The sequence below is a fragment of the Rhyacophila brunnea genome, unplaced genomic scaffold (assembly GCF_057557595.1).
Source record: "Rhyacophila brunnea isolate RB1 unplaced genomic scaffold, BYU_Rbru_1.0 scaffold_19, whole genome shotgun sequence".
Classification (NCBI taxonomy): Eukaryota; Metazoa; Arthropoda; class Insecta; order Trichoptera; family Rhyacophilidae; genus Rhyacophila; species Rhyacophila brunnea.
Window position 1 is genome coordinate 2,412,271 of NW_028232848.1, and position 23,970 is coordinate 2,436,240.

Genomic DNA, 23,970 nt, shown 5'->3' on the forward strand with positions numbered 1-23,970 from the left:
TAAATCCTATCAGAATACATTTTAAGCTGTATTATAATTGTCACGATGCCACAAAAAGTATATGTTATTTTTAATTTGGAAATTAAGATCATAGCGGCCTGCACACACACAATCTTGTCTGCGTGAAACCCTCGTGTACGCGATGTCGCACGGGAATGATCGTGTGTCTAAGTGCTCAGCCGTAGTGGTTTGGCGGGCGCGACGCGGCGGCGTCTTGCGAAACTCAAACGTATAACCGTGTGTGAAATGTTCGTAGACAGTGTCTTTTTTGGGGCATAATAATACACACGGTTATACGTTTGAGTTTCGCAAGACGCCGCTGCGCCGCGCCCGCCAAACCACTACGACCGAGCACTAAGTCGCGTAGCAAACAGCGGAAAAAGTGAGGTTAGTCGCGTCCAATCTTTCACGCGTCCCGTGCGTCAAGTCGTTTTTTAACACATTTTACCACGTTTAATCTTATACGTGTGCCGTACGTCAAATCGTTTTACTACGTTCATCACAAATGGACGTTCGCAATTTCTCTCGCCAATTTATTACGGACCTATGGACATATATAAAATATTCCCAAGTCTGTGGAAAATCAAATCGGCGGCATATGAAAATAGAAATTAACGCGATGTGGCGTATGCAAAAATAATTAATTTCTTCAAAGAGAGAGGATTTCCCGAGGCTAATAGAGACTTTGTAGTAAAAAAAATTCAAAGCCTTAGGGGTTCTTTTCGGAGAGTTTAAAAAAGTAGAGGAAAGTCGACGTGGCAGTAGCGGAAGAGATGAAGTAGGTATATGAGCCATCATTATGGTATTATGATCTGCTGCTCTTCACGAAGGACCAAGAGCTTCCAACGGCAAAAATATGTCAAATATGAATTAGGAGATCGGGGATAATGAGGATGAATCTGTAATCAAGTGATGAACTACTGTTCATTCTTAAATAATTTTTAAAATCATCGGGATAGTTTTGACGTAATTCACGAATTAAGGGTAGGTGACCAAAACACCGTCTATACTATAGTCTTTAACCCAGACTTTTCGTTTTTTGTTTTGACTTAAACTTATACTTGCCCCTGCACAAGCTCAGCTAGTATAATATTTCTTCTTAGTACCTATATCCATTTATAATGTACAAATTAAGTGTGTACTTACTTGTACTACAAGGTTGCCTTCTTATATAAAAATAAAGCTAAACTTGTTCACGCGTTATATTTTGGTTGTGTTGTGTGCGGAATGATTTGATTGAATTGTTTTATCTCAAGAATGGTTTGTTTACGAAACTGTGAGCTTAATGTCAAAATGCAGTGTGTCAAAATAACACACTCACACACACTCTTACTAAAACCGTTGAATTGTTCTACGCTGCAACGACTTCCACTATCACGCCGTAATGAACGCGCGATATGCCTTTAGACGCTCAATCCCGGCGCGCGCTCCTCAAAACATGCGCAAAACGTTGTGCTATCGCGCAGGATATAGTTGACATGTGAATTGTAGCAGCATCAGCCCGATTTCCTAACTATCGTCTCATGTGGCACCAGACGACATGACATAATTGTGACGTCAGCCAATACACGCTCGAGCGGGCGGCATGTATTGGCTGACGTCACAATTACGTCATGTCGTCTGGTGCCACACGAGACGATAGTTAGGAAATCGGGCCCCAGACATCTGACACGTGTGATATTACGCGCTCAATAATGGGTTCCGGCGCGTACGCTCCTGAGCATGTGGTAAAGAATGTGTGTGTAAAGGCCGCTAATAGCTTTGTAATTATTGTATTGCTGGTATTATGTAGCCCCATGATCATATTGCGTCAAATTGTTTGTTATATTTGATTAAATATAATAAGCTCGCGGTATTCTTGGTAGAGTAGCTTGCTATTTATCATAGTTGCAGTACATGCCTATTGAAGAATATTTTATTTATATAATATGAATTTTATTTCAACTGGCTGATAAGTGATAACACGCGTGGATTGGGTTTCATCACGATTCATGATGACCAACACAAAAAAGTGAACTTCTTTTCAGTGGCAGTTCTTAAGATGGCGTCGTGTCGTTGATTTTGTACTCTCGGTCCTGCAAATGTCATTTTTGTTTTATGGTGAATGAACTTCGACTATTAATATAATCAAACATTCGAGTATGGTTATATTTTAATTTACCAGCAGCCCTACGTTTGCATCAAAATAATCTCACCTCACATATTCCGTTTTAAGGTTGGCTGTATTTGATGACGCTTAACAAAACAGTGCATTGTGGAAAAAACATGCAGTGTGTTGCTAATTTGAGGATTTCTCCGTGAATTGTTATTAATATTAACCGCAATTGCATCGATGAAGTGGTCGGCGGCCGGAGCTCCTTACGCAACGTTCATTTCCCTGCCGGCACCGCTCTAAACTCTTCCCATGTTGTTTTTTTCTGAAACGTAATACTGAATATCTTCAAGCTCGCACCACCGAGAAGTGATTTGCCTCGCCATTTCTCCACCGAAGGCTGCCGAGGCCGTTCTGTCTTTCGCTGACCTGGTAGACACTATTTTTAATTAATTTCTATTCTTTAAATTTCCATTGCAAATCATTTTCCCTTAAAAAAATAGTAATTCAAAAACTGTTGTTTTTTCACATAGTAACCTAACATGCAGTCGCACTCTTCTTGATTTTGAGTAAACAAGACTGCTGTCAAACTATTTAATAGACTTAAAATAATATATAAGTCCTCATTAGGACGAGACCTGTCACTATTTCACTGCACTGGCACGAATAATATAAGCTCATGTCAAATACCTAGATTTATATTCTAATAAAAAAATAATGAAATCATCAAATTTTATCATTTATTTAATACCAATATAATCATTTATTCCTCTGCTGTTTATGGCTTAAATTAATAGTAAAAGTAAGGTAGGTAGGTAGGCAATTAATATATTAAATAAGTTTTATGCATGATGAATAAAATACAATAATTAGTATTACTACATACAGATTTTGACTGAATTTTTTTAATATCAAAGACTACTTAAGCCGCGTTGACACGGTCCAAGTACGATCCAAGTAGACTTGGATAGGAATAATTAGTATGAAGATGTCATCCAAGTGACAGCTTCGTACTATTTATTCCTATCCAAGTTAACTTGGATGAGTAGGACGCGGTCCAAGTAGCTTGGATAGGAATAATTAGTATGAAGATGTCTCGTACGAGTGCACTTGGATAGGAATATATAGTATGAAGCTGTCACTTGGATGGCACTCGATCCAAGTGTACTTGGACCGTGTGAACGCGGCTTTAGAAACGATAATATTGAAGTTTACAAAAACATTGCTTGTTTAATATAAATGCACAACATTGTCTCATTTATTAAGGTTATCTTTTACAATTTACGCATACAATTAAAATAAGAGGATAGAAAAAGGAACGTGGTGGGTTAGATAAGTGACAAGAATGACAGATAATCTGCAATTGCCAGAAACAAGTTACTTTTAAACTGCTGTGAACAAAATTAAATATACTAGGTACATCCATTAATTTTATTTAACATTATGATTGCAGACTTTAAGCTGTTTTCATTTTTTTGCAATGAAACATTCTCAGCATTACGTACATACCTATAATTTTTTACATTTTGACTATGGTCAGGATGGTTACATGTAAATTGTACGTAAAACATTATTTCACCGTGTTACAATGAGGTAACCGTATACTATACGGTCTACAATTTTATTAGATTCAATATGAACATTAATTCAATATTCATTACTAATTTTAGCAAAATTCATGATGAATTCAAGAATGAAAACCTAATCTAACCTAACAAATAATCCAGCATATTGGCAATTTTCAAAATTTGTTTACTGCTGGCTGACAAATCCGTGTTTTATTTAGACATGAATTTTATGTCAGTACTATACAACCAAAAGAGGTTGGACAGTCTTTAATATACGGCCATATATTTCCGATACAACATTTCATGGTGAAGTGTCAGGTCAGGATTGTTCTAATTTCTAGGGATTTGAAGCAGATCAATTTCTTAATTTAAGCAGTTTTAATTGGTCCACTCCCAGCATTAAAATACCTGCTCCAAACTTTAATTCAAATTTATTATGTTTATATAATTAAGTATATACATTTAATACTAGAACAAACCATGAAATCCAACGATAGTAGTGTTATCAGTAATGCATAGGTATGAAACAGTCACAAACACCCAGGGTTTGAGAAAATCAAAAATATAATGTGACATCACCGGGAATCAAACCCGGAGCCCCCGGATGAAAGGCTAGCACCATATGTACTAGATTACGAGGGCTTCCCTCGGCTTCCCTATCAAATATACTTTATTTGAAAGTTATACAATATCAATCTTTTATAGGTATAATGTATTCTGTAAAACACAATTTTGCTGATGGCAAATGGTGTTGCATTGCATGTCTTATGTTATTTAATAATAAAGATTATTTCTAGAGAAGAAAATTGTTGTATAATACTTGGGTATAGTAAAGAACAAATTGTTGGAAAGAAGACAAAGTAACACTGTCAACCCTCGAAAAATCAGTACACCTGTCAGGTTGAATTTACATTTGCCACTACCAAAATGTACAGAAAAGGGTAATGAGGTTTGAGATTTTTTTTTGCGCTGTGGATATGAGTCCAAATGTCTCAGCTACATCATAGAAATATAAAATCTCATTGGGGCTGAAAACTGCTCTATAATAATCAGCCGACACCTCATTGGCTGCAAATAGCCTAATACAAATAGGCCGACCAACGAATGACCCCAGTTATATTACGGACTGTTGTCATGCCTATCCTACATGGTAAATCAATTGTAGGGGTGATACCCCACCAGCTGCAGGCAAATTCACTGAACTGGACCCACATTAAGCATGGTGGCCAAAACATATTTTAAATATCTGGTTTTATAACCTTGTTTGTATAGTAATTATATTTACGAGAAATAGTTTTCAGCCATTCGTCCAACCCATTGGGTCCTTGCACTGGTTCAAATACACATTAAAGAACCCTGCTCTACGAATTAAGCAAATGGTAAACCAAAGTGAAATAAAATAACTAAATGGCTTTCTTTTGTTGCAGATATGAAAAACTAAGGTGTAGGATAAATGTGCGATACGATGGAGGTATCGTACGGTGATGGAGACATTGTGTGGGTGAAGTTGGGCTCTTGCTGGTGGCCCGGTGAAGTGTGGGCTCTCGACAAACTGCCCAATGAAATGACCAAGTCCTTCAGAAAAACTCCCATTGCTGTAGTCAAGTTCTTCGAAGAGGACTCATTGTAAGTTCTATCAAAGAGTTGTTTTGTGCATTTTTACCAAAGATTTATACTAATAAACTGGAAATCTATCGAACACTCTGTATTAAGCCCATATTCCATTGGCAGATTGCGTCTGGCCCGATCGTCTGCCACGACTGTCAAACTCTATTCTCTATGGTTTTCAAGGATCGTGAGCGATCGGGTCGAAAGTGGAAAATTTTCTATTATCCGTCGTGCGATCCTTTCATTATCAAGCGAAGATTGCCGAAAGCGTACGAAAATAGCCGAATATGCGCCTGAGTCATGCAAACGGTCGTTCATTTCATTCTACTGGTCGATTTCAACTGAACAACTACAAGATGGCGAAAACTTAAAAAATATATATGGAGTATCACCGAGGACACAGTCCTCGCCGAATAAATACACGCCAAAGATATAGTGTGGAACGTAAAAAAATCCGCCATATTCAATGGCGATCACGCTGTTCTTCAGTTAGCCAACTTTTGACCCAGTGTTTTCGTTTACGGCGAGTCCTGACCGCCTGAGCCAGTTGAAATATAGCCATACTCGCTACAATAAATTAGTCTTTGGATTATTCGAATTACTCAATTGGTTTGGAGATTCAAGCTCGCCCAGTTATTCATGATGTAAATTAACAATAAGTATACAAACTTTCTATAAATGTCAAACGGCCGCATAAATTTTAACAGATCTGATGCTCGCTAGGTTTGACAGCTGACAGCTCAGTTTTGTTGACGTAAAATTGCGCGGGAATGCGTTCAGTGTAGCCACCAATCTAAGAAATATCTAGTTTTCACTCAACCTATATTTTTAATAATAGCAACACTAGTATTATTTTACCAATCAAATCAAGGACCAACGAGATTGAATCGTTGCGTGTAATTGCAAATAGCTAGCGACGACGGTTGGCGTCGATCGTTGGATCGGGTTGGGTCTGTGCGTCTGCCAATGGAATATGGCCTTTACAACACTTGATAGCTATTCTAGAATGTTTTTAATATGATTCAATTAATAACTATGTCACCCTGTTTCAAGTCAAGAAAGAGAAAAATTTCTTTTTTGAATCAGGTTAGATTAAAAATACACACAATTTTGTTTTTTGTAGCATGAAATTATATGAATTGTGCCCACTGAACAGATTAGTATGATTGAAATGTGAAAGCCATTCGCCATAGGCCAAGATTTTCACGGTAGTTTTCAAGATATACAAAGCCCCTGAATGACTTCAAATATTACCAATATTGAATGTGCAATACATTTACAAACAAACTTTAATGTTATTAAATATTAGCCCAGTCTGACATAGAAAACCGTCTCGACTACGATATAGTCATAAATCAAAACTGTACGCAATATGCAACTTTCTTCCGTGCGCATAGGTGAGGCCATGCCGGGACAGTGATGTCACACGGCCACCCAAAATTAAAGATGAAGTGCAACATTAGATGATTATACCTGCCCTGCAAAATTGTTGCATGCGGTGGTACCAGCTGTTTTTTTTTTCAAAACTAAAAGGTGACAATCATGCAGTGTGCGTCGGTACATTTAGTTACATGTGTTTTGTGAATGCCAACAAAAGCATATTGACATATACAATGTATTGCAGTCAAGACGAGTTTAGATGTGCGAGCCGACTTAATAGCGCCTGTACACACATGCATGGATTTACTGGCGACAATAGTGCTTATTTTAAATTATGACAATAACTGTTTACACGTAAAAGTGCTGACTATCTCCAATTCATTCTTTAAGAGTAAGCGAGATGCGATGTTGTCATTTTATAGTACTATTTGACAGTTAGTAAAAATCGGTCAACCTGAAAATTCGTTTTTTTGCCGGCAGGTTCACCAGTCGTTTTACTGCGCAGGCGCAGATCAAAAAAATCTTAACTGTCATGAAAATTCAAAAGCTTCCAAACTTGTTTGATTCATGCATGCTATCTTGCCAACTGCAGGATAATACATGTTTACCCATACATTTTCTTACTGTCAACAGTAAATCCATGCACGTGTAAACGTGGTATAGGCTTAATTAAACATTAACTTATTTAGTGCTGACAACGCGACTGGCGCGTTTACATTACCTGGCCATTTGATATGATTAACATGATATTTAATTAACACATTTAATCCATATTATGATACAGATGTAAATATTGAAAATAACATAAATTATTTTTTCCCATATTTCTTCACACTCGAGAATCATAACTTTGTACAACTACACCCAGAAGGTAACTCACCTTGCATTGTTTTTGTGTTCCCCGATTGTGCTGTGAATCATATTGATAGCCCCAGTTGAAAAGCCCAAAGGCTACTCACGCATTCGAGCAAGGCTCAGCACCTAAGCACCTAAAGCATGTCATATCAGGTTGAAAGGGAAGATCTTCAGCAGGCTAGTCAGCCATTGCGATTTGATATTTATGAGACAAGATTTCTCAGCCTTCACAAAGTTTACAGTGTCTTACGGCAAGCAAAAGGGTGTCTTCTAATCTAGAAAACCAAAGTCTTGGGAAGTTACACCTGGGACAGTTAGCACAAACGCATAACGAGTGTGGATGGAATAGAAACTTGTTTAAAAAAAACCTTCTTTTGGGCTTGTAATTGTAATGCAAGTGTTTGCAATTCTCGGTGTGAATATTTTCGAACCTGCAAGATTTGCAATTGGACATAGTTATGCAGAAAGTAGCCAGTCCACAAAAAATAAAAAAATGAGATATGATAATATAGATCAGATGCGAGAAGGTTTTCTCTACATTCTGCTGAAAATAGCTAAGCCGCATTATTCTTGAAATAAAATACTATTTACAATTTGACATTTTACATACATTTTTAACAATCATGTTGTTACTAAAGTGCCATTATTTCAGCTCGACATTATTGTGGACTGGCTACATTCTGCATAACTACGTTCAATTTATTAATACACTAACCATAGTAACCCTATTGCTAGCGTTAATTTCATATCATATACTTAAAGGCTTCAGTGTTTTTTTTCCTTTTGCTTCTAGTGAATATGTGAAGAACGCCAATTTAATTTTCAACTACAATTGTAGCCGTAAGAATGAATTTATCAAGAAAGGAATGGGTGAGTTTTTCTTTTTTATTATTAACACTTTAACTAACACCTCCGCCAATGTGGCATGCTATGGTAACCGAGCATTACGAACTGCACACGCCAAACAAATGCATCGATTTTAACATCGTCATCCATTGAGATATCACATAGAAGACGGCTTTCGACAATACCCAATATGTTTTACGCAGGCACATTCACAGTTTTGTAACATTTTTATTTCAAATTGTGAATAACACAACTCGTATAGATTCCAAATATGATCACAGAAATTTGAAACTGTTTAATTGAGATCATATGCAATAATTCCTAAAGCCTTTTCATATCGCGTTTCAGTGGCAAAGGGTGGACTTTAAACTAAGAATGCAAATTGCAGATGGTGTTGGCTAATTGTTAAAATTCAATTAAACCTCCCTAAGCTAAAACCATAATAGTCGAGATAGGCTGTGGAGACTTGACAAAAGTAATGCACATTTTGTCAGTCATATTTATTTTTTTGATTGAAATAAGAATACAGATTGCAGATGGTGTTGGTTAGTTTTTAAAATTCAATTAAACCCTGCCTAAGCCAAACCGAAATAGATAAATAATATTCTCCTATCTATAAAATATCTAAACTTATGTATGATTTAATGACATCTGCATTCTTAGTTCAATGAAAACAAATAAGTATGTCTGACAAAGTTTAGTGTGCACTATTTATGTCGGATCTCCCCCCACAACCTACCTCCACCCTTCGCCATTGTTGTGTTTATTACTATTTTAACACTTTCAAGGTCATTCAATATTCAAAAATATATTGCTTAAGACGGTACTTCAGTGAAACGGCAAATAATTTTCAACTATAGTTGCGACGAAATTTTGGACTGGCTGGCAATCGGAGAGCGAAAGTCGAGCTGTGAACGCATCAATTTGTTTTGTGATGGCGACGGGGGAATTAATTCTTAAATCGTGTGAGGATGACCAAAAAACGTTACGCATTTACTTGAAAAAGAAAACATGTCAATGAATATATTATTATTATTAGTAATAGAACAATAAACATAACATTAAATGGATGCATGTTGACTTTTTATGACAAATTATGTTTTGTTCTGTCATTTGCACAATCGTCGCGTAGTCGCGATCGTTTTAGACCATGCCCCAGCTGAAGTATAGCCTTAACTACAAATAATGCAGATCTATACGTGGTGTTTAATAACAAAAACCAATATGTCTAGTCACATAATATGGTTAATGAAATCTAAAAAAAATATATTCATATTCTAAATGCAATTTCTCATAATATATCGGTAGTCATATGGCAGAAGGGATCATCTGCAAATTTTTCTGTTTTGTAAGTTTTTCTTCTACAAAAGCTTTGAAATGCATTAATCTTCAATGTGGCAAAAGGACACATCTGCAAGTGCACTACAAACTCTAAAAATGTCAAAAGAGCCATCTGAAAATGTAAAAAAATAACGTACTAGATGCCAGTTGGCACTTCTGCCATAGAAACTTCTGAGGATTTTTACAATGGCACGTTATACATCACATGCGGACCATCAAAATAAATTAATATGCACCTTATGAACAATATTTAGTATAACTTGGAAATGAAAATAGTGTGTCCTCTGGTGGACTTCTGCAGCTACTGTGGCCGCATATGAGGACCACTGGTATAGATATATTCTACAACCTAAAAAATATCGATTTAAATACACAATCTCACAATAATGGAAAAATTTAATGTTTTTACTACCAATTTGAACAAGACAAAATCAGACTTCGTACAAAATTGCAAAAACATTTTCATAGCAAAGGGGCCATTTGCATTATATTGTCAAATATCTCGGTTAAACCGAATATAATTATGTTTTTCCTTAAACTAAACAAATAACACCCCAACAGGTTAAACAATTCTAAAATTTTATGTATATCACTCAACTATTTTGTTTACTAGAGTAAATTGAAATCTTATTTTTGCTCTCCTGAACATTCTCGAAAATGACAGATAGTCCCTTCTGCCATATGACTACCGATATGTTCCCCCCCACCGACCATGTCCTATCGTAATAGGGCCATATGGACGTCCACAGAGTGGATGTTTGTATTAACAGATTTTGTATTTTACGAGAAATGGATGTCAGCCACTTGCTCAACCTATGTATTAGGCACATACTCTGACTCATACATAAATTGAAAAACAATATGTGTACTTGCCAGACCCAGGATTCAAACCTGGGACCCACGACTCGATAAACGCCCTATATTCACATAAAATACTTGTTAAGGTGTCCAATTTTAGTTTTCATGAATTTATTTAAAATAAGGGAGAGAGTTATTCAGACGAATCATTAAAAGCAACCAATAACGTGCAAAATATAATTTCTCACTAATATTGAATTGTGGACTTAACGGATTTTGATATTAGACACCATGTCTGACATCTATAATTTGTTATATTATTGATGTCACTAATTTGAGGCAGAAACCTCATAGAAGGCACGGCACGGTGTGAAATTTGCGAGCTACTTGGCACATCAAAATAAGAGACGCCCACTGCAGTGTCAAGTACTAAAATGTGTCCTTTTAATTATCTCAGAGAGTAGATCAGTAGCATTTCTTTCACATTTCTTTCTGGAGACTGGCCACAAAGAATTGGTGAACCAATATGTGAAGCACGAATAATTTCAACATAAATTATTGAATACACAGATCTCCACCGGGGCAAGTCCCATATGTCTCACATGGACAAGTTCCCGACGGACGTGGTGCAGGCGGAGCGGCTCACGAACGGAGACGAGGATATTCTGCAGAGCGAGCAGTTCTCTGCCGTGGAGGCTCGCAAGACTAGCTACGCAGGCATCTTCGGAACGCCCGCCAAGACACCGCCCGTCAATTCCCCTCTCAAGAGAGGCCGATACTCTGGTAACATATTATTATCAACTCATATAAACTCTATTATTCATAAATTTTATAATATATAAAACGAAGATGGATTAAATCTTTATCGATAGGTAATGTGCACTGATACAGAATTGTTAATCTACGTTATTTATTTTTAAGTTTTGTTCACTTCTAAGCAGAGCATAATATATATCTATCTACACAGGGTAGAGGTTAGTTAACTTTTTTAACGAACTTTAGTTTTTAGTCATTCACCTAACTCATTGGGACAGTATATTCTTACCGCACAAAAACTTGTTGCAATGCACACATGCAAGATGTAATTAGAGAGAAAACTTGAAGAGAGAGAGATGAATCTTTGAGAATAATAATGTTTTTTTTTATAGGATCTGCAAAACGGAAATCAGATTCGAGTCCAGGTTCCCAGCAAAAAATCACTCATCCCAGAATCATCCAAAAGGTATTTTTATTCATATTCTATATACGAGTCCTCCTGTATAAATTACCAAATCACAACACCTTCTCCGATGAAAATTACCATTCTTAACGATATTAATTGCACATAAAATAAGTCGTCCATTGTAGTTTACCACTATACGGCCATTGTTACAATTATTGCTCTTGATTTAATTACAATGGTTGGGCCAATTATGGTCGCCCACATCCCAATATTTCTATAATTTTGTTATATTATTTATACAAACTTGACATGGCATGTCGCTCAGCGAATGGATAACAGCTGAACAAATGCTGTCATCAAGCCCTCCGCAATAGGCGATTTTAGTGAGTCATGTTTTAGCAAGTGCATAGCCAACACGCCACGAAAATGGCAGTCAGTCGATAAACTGACATTGTGCCGACAACATCTACACGAAAATCAGAAAATATGCCGTCTTGTTCTATAAAACGATGTCAAAACACATCTAGGAACCAAAAAAAGGAACATGGGATTACTTTCCACTTGTAAGTACTTCATAAACAGTGATTATTCTATATTACTCTGTAATCTGAAATTATTTTCTTGCATGATTACATTTCGTCGAATCTATGTCGCGTACACGCCAGAATTCTGCAAGTGTGGGTAAAAATGTTGCCAGATTTGTGATTTTTGATTTCATCTGTTTTAAAATAATATTTATATTATGGAGGCAGTTTATCACAATTGTTGGACACTGCTCACTTGCCAGAGTTGAGTAAATATATTGTAGGGTATATATCAGGGTGTGTAGTTAAATATATACTGAAAAAAATTAAGTGTGATATTTGCACGTCTAGCCTTATGGCTACCGAAAAGTTGTGGTTCCATAAATTAATAGGATTAAGGGATAAAGGCGGATTATGTTATGCTTCACTAGATGCTTTCGAGATATGCTGTACGTGTGAAGCCGTTATTAAAAAACTTGTGAAAGAAGACGTTATAATAACTTCATCTCAACAGCGAATGTCAATTATATTACAAATATTGAAAAAATTTATTGGCAATGATATAATATTAGGATCGCTTCATCAAGAAGATGTTATGAATGGTCATAAGATTTCTTTAATAAGGATTGTAATTGAAAAATATTTAAATATAAGATTACACTATATTTCGAAACGTCAGAGTTTGTTAAAAAACTTGTATACAAAACGACAATTTTTTAAAAAACTAATCCAAAACCAAGGGCTATAATTTTTTATTCCTTGAATGTCTATATGAATTTTCGTTTTATATTAAAATTCATGTTTAATTTTCAGAATTATTTTCCTAGCAAATTCCAGTACATATTTTATTCGCATTTAAACTAAATATGTCTCATTTTTAGTTTTAGCTACTCATAACGTGTTCTCCAGCATTTATTGAACGCGACACTTGCCTCTTTAAAACGCGCCATCTCCGATGTACCTACTATATGATTGTAAATTTACGTAAATGTGAATTATTAATTTTGTTTTATGTGTCTGATTTGACTAGGTTATTTTTTTAGATTTACTAGATTTGTGTAAACGTCTTTGTTATTTCCGAATAGTATGTGGCGCATGGAGATAACCAAAAGACTCCAGACCATTGGACTTCCTAGTTCTTAACCTCTGTCAGCTTGGCTTTATAAAATTCGATACATGCTTATGTGGCAAATAGCAGGGTGCCAATCACATCCTCTGGTAGTGTTCCCATTCATCGGTTGAAAGGGAATGCTACCAGCACAATTTTGAAGGACGCTTCTCGTTCGTTACGCCACGGTATATGCCTGAAAGGGTGTTGAGACGTGGCGGGTGGTGGAGGGGAAAGCATGTATCCATAGATTTGTAATTCTTTTTTTCTCCAATATAGTCATTACCTAATGTTTCGATATTTAAAATTCAGAATAAACCGATTATTATCATAATGGGTCTATTTTTAAAATCTTTATAGGTTGTGGTATTTTTGTGTTTACTTATGCGTCAATTACATTGAGCTACTTTACGAGTTGCTTGTTGCCGAATTTACAATCTGCCTGTAAAGTCGCTTAGTGTCATCATCGAACAAGCAGATTGTAAACAATCTACCGAGAAAAGTTGAAAGCTGGTCAACTTTACACGCTACACGCCGGCGTGTGGGCCTACTGCGTCTGCGCAGTAGCAACCTCCCGGTGAAAAAACGAACTACGTTCTGTCAAAATAGTCGCTGGCTTGTGGCTTCTCAGCGAATGGAAAGTTTTGTCACAATCGCAGTAGCTGAATCGCCCGCTTTTAAATTTGCCAACAAACAGCTCGTAAAGTAGCTCAATGTAATTGACGCTTTATATTTTTCTTTACTTATACTTCTAAGTAGGTAGGTACCTGCTACATAATTTATATAGCAAATATGTTTGAATCGTTAATTGAATGTATTATTTGATTAATAATAAATAAAATTTTATGAAAACATGTTTTTTTTATTTCTCCTATAGGAATGTAATAAATATTAATCGTATTTTTGAGATTGTGTGTTACCTAAATATATTTCGTATTACCAAAATTCACCCTGCTAATATTTATTAATATAATATAAAAATAAATCGCCTGTAAAATCATTCGAAATCTGGCAACACTACGCCAAGCAAATGTTCACGCACACTGTCACGTATTTCCGAAAAACCCTTGAAAGGGGCGTGAAGGACGCGTGGTGGGGTCGACCCAAGCGCTAGAAAAATTTCGTCATCTGTTCAGGAACAAACACTCACTATCGCTCTATCTATATTTTTCTATAATCTAAGGCTGTCATACAGTGACAATACCCAAGGCGCACTAAACGATCACAGGGACACAACACAAAAATCCGTTGTTTGTTGAACTCATCAATTTTGAAAAATCGTGTACATTTAATTATTGCATTCCACTATTACTTATAGATTGCTGATCTGTGATTACTGATCTTAGTGATGGGTTATTTTTAAATACGTCTGGAATATTGTTAAATATTAAATGCAATGTTGTTTTTGTTTTCAGTTTTTAAAAGGCACGTCAGACTACAAGGCGCACATATTGGTGCAGGAACCGAAGCGAGAAGAAACTCCGGCGACGCCTGACAGTCTGAAGCGGCCGTATGGAGACTCTGATGTGACGCCTGTGGCTGGAGAATCTTCCCCCAGGACCCCGCCTGGAAACAGCACCCCTGCTCCCGGAACGTACGCCTGTCACGCGTGCAGTTTCACCGCCACGCGGCTCAATGTCATGATCCTGCACAACAAATCGCACAGCGCCGGATTCGTGCCGTACACTCCACCCAAGAAACACAAGATCAAAACCTCTCCGATCAAATCGAAGTCTGTCAAACCGGAATCGACTCCCGGGAGATCGTCCACTGGGACGACTGACAAAAAGCCTCGGAAGCCCAGAAATATTGCGGAGGGTTCGGTGACGGATGAAATCGGGGATGATATTGCGCCTGTTACTGCCAAACGCAAAGGTGGCAAAATTAAAGACAAGGAAGTTAAAAAACCAAAGACAGATATAGAAATTAAGAATTCGCTTCTCGCTGATTGGAGCGAAGACAGCGATGAATCTATGGACATTCTCAGCTCGCTCAAGCTCACCGAGAATCAAACCGCGGAGACGGAGAAGCCTGAAGAAGCGGCGGACGATGGTGCGGATAAGCCTGCACAGAAAGATGAAGACAAAGAGAGCGAAGCCGGACCCGCCAAAGTCACTGAAAACGTTGGAGCCAGAAAGTACGCCTCGTGTTTTGATTTTGACGACGATGATGACACTGAACTGCCCATCGAGAGCCTCGGAAGAAAGATACCGCGGATCTCCGGAAAGAGTGATGATATTAAGAAATCTGTAGACTCCGAACGTGCGGAAGATCCCATCGACAGGCTCGCTGGAAAAGAATCTTCAGACGCAGGAGGCGAAGAAACGAAGCAGGCGGAGAGTCGCGATCTGGACGCGGAAATTGACAGCCTGCTGCAGGAGACGGCTGTTCCCCAACTTCCATCGCTGCCCGGCGATCTTAAGCTCGGGGAAAATTTTCAAAAAGGCAAGGCAATAAAATTTCCCGATAAAGAGAGGGATGGCGCAGAGAGGCTGCCCATCTTCAAGACTAAAACGTTTTTTAGGAGCAGGCATTCGAGGAGTCAGGATGCCATTGAAAAATATGTAGCTGATAATGTCGGGGCTGACAAGAGGCCCACTTACATGGAAGACGCCCCGGTGGCCCCGACACCTGCTGATGGTTTCGCTTCGTGTGAGAGCGACAGTGAACCTGTTGCTGCTGTTCCGGTCGTGACGCCACCGGCTCAAGAGAAACCGCCCGTTGCTGAAGTGAAAATGACAAAACTTGCGCCCAAGATTATGCTGAAGAAGATGAAAATAATCATGGCGCCGAAAAAAGAATCAACGCCTCCATTGTCTGTTCCAGAAGTAGTGTTGCCGAAAAAAATAGCCATCGAAGAGTTAAAAAAGTCTCCCGTTAAACCTATTCCCGATATTAGTGAGGATAAATGGAGTAGTGAAAATTTGGACAAACTGCTCGAGACAGATTCTTTGGTAGACGAAAAGAAGATGGAAAGTTACGGAACGACAGACGATTTGTTGGGCACCATTGAAGAAGTCCCTGCTGGAATCTTTCATAATGCTGATGCCTCTGCTAATCATGTCGATATTCACAAAAGTGACGAGAACGATAAAGATGATGAAGTTTCTAATGTCATTCCTCCTGAAGAGACCGTCATTTCGGTTTTATCGGATGTACAGCCGCAAATTAAGCCTGACAACGTTCCTACAGAATCCGATCTTCAGATAGCCGAAGCTCTTATCAATTTACCGGCAAGGGCTGGATCTTGCTTGATGTCTGTTGAAAAATCCTCAAATCCACCAGATGACACACCCCCCGTCCAAGGCAATGCCATGGAATTCAATGAGAGCGATCCCAGTTTGAATGCTGCCGAGTCTCTCGTTCGGATGTCTGAGACTTTTGCCAGTGAGCCAGTTCCGAGTAGCATTACTCCTAATGCTTTTACCGGTGCCATCAATGAACCGGAGCAGATAACTGTGTTACCTGATGTCGGCTTGGAATCTACCCCAATCGACAATTCTTTGAATACTAGCCAGCCAGATATTTTGGCGACGTCTGTAGAACATGTTGAAGATATTTCCATTGCCGATTCTCCAAATCTCTCTCTGCCGGAGGTGGATGTGCCGTCGAAAGTTATCACGCCGAAAATTATGTCTCCGAAAGGAAGGGAGAAGATATTGAACTTTAACGAGACCGCCGGCCTTCCCCCTAAAGGCCAAAAGCAGAAAGTCATCATCAGGAGAACAGCTGTTCCCAAAATTCAACGTTCTGGCGGAGACAGATTCGGCGATACTTCGCATGAGAAGCTCGTTTTGTCCAATAAGACTGTTGCCGGGCAAGACGGAAACGTTCAAACTTTCACCATTGAGACGCCGGCTTCTGAGCCCATCGAACCTTCTCTCCCCGGCCGAATCGATAAGGTGAAAAAATTCTTCCCCGCAAAGCAGAAGCTTATCATCAAACCGCGCGGTGCCGTTATCACTTCTACTGGAATGATTTTACACGCAGCTGAGCCCAAAGAGATCAAGAGAGATGAAGATATTCTGTTTGATATTAATTCGATGCCAATCGTTCTTTCTGAGGAGATTTTGCCGGAAGCTCTCGGGACCGCGGTCGGGTCTCAGGAGACAGCTGGCCTCATCAAAATCTCTGATGTCCCTGAAATAATAAAGAAACCAGAGACCGATACGGTCACCAAAATACTGAGCCCAGTCAAAAAGTATAACGCCGAACCGACTGTTTCCAAGCCTTCCTCCAACTTTGTTCTGAAGCCAGTGATGGAGAAATCAGCAAGTCCGAATATTCTCTCCAAATCCAAAGTTAAGTCCTACAAAAATCTCATTCTGATGGACAAGCAGGCCGCCGTCGAACAGAAGTTTCCCAAACAGGAAGATCCCAAAGAGGCGACTGGGAAAATAGTTAAGACCGGTCCCGCCTCTCAAGGTCTCAAAACGGAAAAGTACATCATCGTTCCGTCGGGAGGGAAGATGACTTCCGGAGAAAGAACCCAGAAAATCATTCTGAATCCTCAAACAGGCAAAGGACAGGTGCTGCTCGGAAGAGTGAATGATCTGGCGCAGGCCGAGAACTTCCCTGGTGGGAAGCCGCAAAAGACTGTTGCCAAAATCGTCCAAACCAGGTCGCCCAATGCGCAGTCTTCCGGAAACACTATCATGATTCTCACTAACGCCCAGGGTATCCAGTCCAAGTTAGTTATCACCTCTGAGCACCAAAGGCTGTTCTTCCCGAAGAAATCTATACAGACAACAGCCATTACCCCTCAGAGTGTCGTCACTTCCAAAGGGACCATCCTTAGCCCGATTGCAACCAATCGAAACAAAAACATCAACGTGACTTCGCAGTCGATCATTGCGCCGCGTGGCCAGATGATGAATCCTGTTACGGGCAACGTCATCGTGTCAGGCTCTGGCCAACTCGTCCCATCGCGTCTACTCCCGAAAAAAAGTCCCGCAGCTTCCACAAAAGGTCAGCTGATCATGACGAACAATCCCAATGCCAGGACGTTCGTAACGGGTCGACCCGGTCAGACCATTCTGACATCCAAGGGGCAACTGATCACCCAATCAAGTGTAGTCACTTCACAGAGTAAGATGTCGAGTGTCGTCAAAACCACCACTGTTCTGTCGCAACCCGGTCGGCAGCTCAAACTTTTAAAGACTTCGCCACCTGCCAAGCCATCGATGGTCAAATCCAAGCAGGGGTTGCTCCAGCAGATGTCGGACAAAACGGGAATAGGCACTCAAGGAGAGCCCACCACTCTTTTGCTCAAGAGTTCGCCAGGGAAAGGGCAAACGATCATCCGGGCTCCTGGAGAGAGACCCCTTGTGATTCCGCAGAGAGGTGGAGTCCTGCAGCTCACTGTGGCACAGTTCGAGCACATGCAGAAGACAGGCCGAATTGTGCACAAGTCTGTCGCTCCAAAGGCTGCAGTCCCGCCCCCCAGACAGGTCACCGAAGTCTCTCCCAAGGGGCAGAATCAAAAATTCATCATTCAGAAATACACTAACAGCAAACGGACCGCTGAACAAGCTGGTGTCAAGCAGAAAGGGTTGAACGCCTATACTGGAAACGTGCCCCCGCTTGCTTTGATCCAATCTGAGTCCCCCATGAAGAGGCAGAAACTCCGGGAGCTGCTGACCACTAAACCAGAAGTTGGCGCGCAAATGAGCCGGACCTCTGAACACAAGGCTCCCATCATTCAAACGAAACCACGGCTGACAGTCCAACCGCAGCCTATGGTCACAGCTGATCGCCACCCTGACCGCTTATCGAACACTTATCAGAAGTCCGATAGGATCGCACCTCAACCGGAAATTATTCCAGCTGTTGAAACAGCCCCAGCACCCATCCCCCAAGAGATGCCGGAGGTAGTCGCTTCCCCTGCTGAAAGTCAGTTGCTGGCAGTGCCCGGAGAGAACTTTGGTGGCCCACCTGACTCCTTCTTCCTCTGTGTTGAGGAAAATGGGACACTAACTCCTGTCAACAATCAGCCGCTCGTTCTGGAAAACAACCAGCTGGTCCCCATGGTGACGGAACCCCCTCCACCGCCCCGCTTGAGAATCGAAGAGCCTGTCGCCCCGCTCCCCCTCCCACCCACCCTCCCCGGAGAACCGGCAGAGGGGCAGACACCTGGCATTATCTTGAACACCGGAGACCAACAGATCCTCCTTGACCGACAAACCCTCCTCGGACTCCTGTCTGGGGAGGGCCAGCAGCTAGTGACTGCGGATGGCCAGCGCCTCATCCTCCAGGGGGACGTCCAGCAACTGATATCTGCTCTTGCTGGAAATCCAGAGATAGCCGGCCTCCTTTCAGGCGGTCAACAGATACTGCTGGATGCGAGTGATGCCGCCCAACCCGCAGCCCCTCCAGTAGACACCTCCATCGGGAACGATTTCCTTTTCCCTCGTGGAATTCAGCCATCTGCCAATCAGGACATTCTGGCGGCAGCTTTAGCTGGAACGGATGTCTTCCAGCAGGAGCCGCTCGTCTCTGACTCTCTGAATGTCGTACCTGGAGGTCACGACGGCACACTTGCGGATATGGATTCCATGAGTCCCGATTTCCAAAATTTGAATGCCTCGGTCTCCGTGCATAGTCATGTGTCAGAGACGAGCTCGACCCTCAACCAGCCCATCATGTCTCCCCTGGAGGTGCCGACCAAGAGAAGAGCAGGCGGGCGGACAGATGGGTCCAGGGAAGGCATCCCCTCGCCTCCAAAAAATCTAGAAGATAGCCTCGCTGGGATAGGAGTAACGGCTCCGAGCGTCCCAACCTCACTGGACCTCCCCATCACCGTCACGGATCCTCGGATAGCCCCCAAGGTGTCAGTTAATCCTCTGAGCCTGTCTTGCGGAGTCGTCTATCAGTCTTCGAGCACATTGAGCAACAGCATGCTGTCCCCAGGTGTGAGAATGTCAGACGCTGACTCCTCACGCGGCAGATACGACTACACTTACGACGGTTACTGCCACAGAGACACAACTGATAAAATTGGTTCGGTACTCTCCGGAAAAAGTGAATATATCCACAAGAAGTCTTCGTCAAAATTGGGCTCTGATCCTATTTTATCTAGTCAAGCCGAGAGGGCCAAGAGGGAGGCAACGGTCGCCCCCTCCATGCCCGTCCTGTCTTCGTCTATGCCACGCTTGGACGACTCAAGTTCTGACGGTTATGCGGACGATCATCCACGGCCACCTGCCGAAACTGTGCAATCCAAAACCTACTCCCCTATTTCAATGCCTCTTTTGACCGAGGACGCTGTCGATGAGCTGACATCAGATAATCGACCTGGTCCGAATGAGACCCCCGCGGATGCCCCAAGAGAAGACCCGGCAGATTCTTACATATCAACTGGAGAGGGCTTCGCATATTCCGAAACTAAATCGATGCCTGTTTTGATGGAACCAGAACCTGCTCAGGACACTGATATCATTATTAAAGATACCGATGTTTCGAATGATAATGTCGAAAATGTGGAAACTACCGATCTTCAGCTGAATGAATTAGAACAATCTGACTCCTATCTACACCAGGAGCCTGGTGAAGTTGTTATGCCAGACGAGGAACAAATAGTTGATAACAGTAAAACTGAAAATGTTGAAACCTTTGTAGCTCCTATGCCTATTCAGAGTAGTGCTGAACCTTCAGAAGTACACAATGAAGTTAATAACCAGGAAATTGAAAGAGTGTCGGATGTTGCTGAAGAAGTTACCAATTCAGATGTAAATATGGTTGCAGAAGTCAACAGTTTTTCTATCGAGGAAACTGTCACTGAAGTCGACAATTATCCTGAAGAATTGAAAATGTCCGAAGACAGCCTGGAACAATCAAACGTGACTGAAATTACTAGCCGACCTGAAGATTTGAGTGTTTCCGATGTCTGCATTGCACCTGAGGTTCAACATCATGCAGTAGATGAAAATTTACCAATCTTACATGAAGTCACCGACACGGTGACCAGTGTTTTAAGTGAGGGAAAAGACTTTGCGGATGAACCTGACAGCAATGTTGTCGAATCTATTATTAGTTCCGAAGAAATGATTTTAGATGAGCCCCAAAGTGCTACAGAATTGCCTGAATGTAACGAAGAAGTGCAGTATAGTGGTTTAGAATCAGAAAGGCTTAGTCCCTCACGGAATACTGACTTAATCGAACCGGAGATTGATTGTTCAACACAAACTCATAATGATGTAGATGAACTTATAAGTGATAGAACTGAAATGCAAAGTCGAGTGATCGAACCCGAAAATAGTAAAGAGTCTAGTTATATTGCTGAATCCGAGCATGATGTGGCGGAAGACGTTAATATTGAAACAGAAAACAGTAATTGTTCACAGGATTATAGCTATCACCCTGAAGACGGTTTCGTTATGCAGCAAAACGATATTACACAGACTGATAATTGCAATATCGAGACAGAAACTAGGGTTTTCGAAGATGGAGTCGATAATGTTGAAGAGAGTGATAGAATAGAACCGATGGAAATAGTTGCAGACGAGATTAGCACTGATAATGTTACTGGATCAGAGGCAGTTATTGAATGCAAGAAACAATATGAAAACTTTGAGAATCAAAATTCGGATTTCGAGAAGCGAAATGAAAACTTTGAAAAACAAAATGAAGACTTTGAGAAACAAAATGAAGACTTCGAAAAACAAATTGAGAAACAAAATGAAAACTTTGAGAAACAAAACGAAGACTTCGAAAAACAAATTGAGAAACAAAATGAAGACTTGGAGAGACAAACTGAAAACTTCGAGAAACAAAATGAAGACTTTCTAAAACAAAATGAAAACTTTGTAAATCAAAATGAAGATTTTGTAAATCAAAATGAAGACTTTGATAAGCAAAATGAAGACTTTGATAAGCAAAATGAAGTCTTTGAGAAACAAGATGAGTTCGAGAAACAAAATGATGACATCGAGAAACCACAAGAAGATTTTGAGATGACAGATTCCGTTATAAATGAAACAGATCATGAATCATCATTACCTGTTATTTCAAACAATGGTGATGGAATAAATGAATATCATGAAACAGCGACTGCGACATTAAACAACGAAGAACACACCAATGATGATTTAACACTCGACAGTGATGTCATTGAACCTTCGTCCGTTCCCAGTGAGGCTGGTGACAGTCCAGGAAGACCTATCACACCTTATAGACTCGTCCACACTCCAAATGATGAAATATGCCTGCCGCACGCCGATAGCGATTCTCACATGGACCGGTTACATGTGTCGTGCGATCCGGAACAGGCATCTCTCTCCCCAAACCTCAATTCAACGCCCTCTCCGGAATTGACCCAGAATTATTCTGATTCTTCGAGCGATGACTCGATGGAGATTCCGCTCCAGCCGAGCATATCTGTCAGTCAACACCTCGTACAGACCATGATGTGCACTGACGAAAGACAGAATGATGACTCGGAGAAGAAATCGCCCCGGGATTCCGTCCGGGGCGATGATAGTTTCACATTCGACGACGAGAGATAGGACCCGCCCTCCGGCTTGACGCTTGTGTAAATATAATTAGTCAGGGGCTGCAATTTGTCACGATGCCCGTCGGTTTCCGAACCACGACGGCGTGGCGGCGTCACAATTTGTATCTTATTATTTTTTAAGCATAGATTTAGTTCTAAAAAATTTTTTTTTCTTCGATGAGTCTATTAAATTTTACGGTAGCCAGAGAAAAAGTGTGTTATAAACGTTATATTAGTTCAGTAAATATAATTTTAACTATACATCCTGAAGAGGAAATAGTCAGATTGCGGTGTATTTTATTCATTGGTCTTTTTAAGTAAAGTGAACACCGGTGACTCGTGAAATTCTGGAAGACATTTGTAAGGGCATACGTAACCCTGTCGCATGTTATCGGACAAAGCCAAACCCTTTATTATTACGCATTTATTTTATATTGCATATTGAAGAGATGTAAACAAAGTGCAGTAATGAACGTACTTCATAATATCGTTGGTGCTTGCGAACACTGCTGTTAAAAATCATCATCATTGGTATTTTAATTACACCATTCGGCCTCTTCAAATCACCTGGGCCAGTTCGAATTGTCTGAATCTTTGTAATAATATTTTTTACAATAGTCTGACTTTTGCGACTCATTTTTTTTAAATCGTCTAAAGCTGTTCGTAAATCAAATTTCATCCCGGCCATCATCATTGTTGTAAAATATTATTTCACAAAAATAATATATTGATCATTGTAAATAATTCAAAAATATTTTTGTATGTTTTATGTTTGTAGAAATGAATTTGTGTATAAATAAAATGTACGTCATTTCATTTTTGGACAGCATAAAATTCTCCAAAGTCGTTGAATGATTCGTTTTCATTTTTCATCGTAGTGTCGCACATTTTCAGTTGATGTTTTTAAAACCGTTATAACTCAATTTGGATGGTAATTATTTTTCTTTAAATTATTACTCACAACCGACGATACAAAAATGCAAAAGGATAATTAAAATTCACGGAATTCTGTTAAGCTGTTGGCTAAAATATAAGTAACCATAGTCAGTGCAATAGTAGGTAGTTATTATATTATTATCATTATCATTCTTTTGCCAGTGAAATGTTGCCATTTAAAATAAATGTTATTCCGTTTTAAAAATAAACTGTACTGAAAACGTGAAACATTAGTCGTTCAAAGTTTTACCGATTCACTAAT

General features: G+C 40.0%; 1 protein-coding gene across 3 annotated transcripts; it reads left to right on the forward strand.

Moving 5' to 3' along the window:
• Positions 1 to 2,031: 2,031 nt before the first annotated feature.
• Positions 2,032 to 23,739, forward strand: LOC147072641 (uncharacterized). 3 transcript variants are annotated; one of them, XM_085945782.1, is made up of 6 exons: positions 2,032 to 2,524; positions 5,088 to 5,286; positions 8,297 to 8,373; positions 11,059 to 11,271; positions 11,637 to 11,710; positions 14,698 to 23,739. In XM_085945782.1, the coding sequence occupies exons 2-6, from the start codon at positions 5,114 to 5,116 to the stop codon at positions 22,783 to 22,785; spliced, it is 8,625 nt and encodes a 2,874-aa protein (XP_085801908.1). In that variant the 5' UTR covers positions 2,032 to 2,524; positions 5,088 to 5,113; the 3' UTR covers positions 22,786 to 23,739. The 3 variants fall into 3 exon arrangements, with proteins under 3 accessions (XP_085801908.1, XP_085801909.1, XP_085801910.1); XM_085945783.1 differs by having other exon boundaries at positions 2,032 to 2,215; XM_085945784.1 differs by having other exon boundaries at positions 2,032 to 2,100.
• The last annotated feature ends 231 nt before the right edge of the window (positions 23,740 to 23,970 follow it).

Excerpts from the sequence above, each read along its gene's own strand:
- LOC147072641 (XM_085945782.1), top strand. The coding sequence starts at position 5,114 with ATGTGCGATACGATGGAGGTATCGTACGGTGATGGAGACATTGTGTGG. Across the intron at positions 5,287-8,296 it reads TTCTTCGAAGAGGACTCATT|TGAATATGTGAAGAACGCCA; the intron begins GTAAGTTCTATC and ends TTTTGCTTCTAG. Across the intron at positions 8,374-11,058 it reads ATTTATCAAGAAAGGAATGG|ATCTCCACCGGGGCAAGTCC; the intron begins GTGAGTTTTTCT and ends TTGAATACACAG.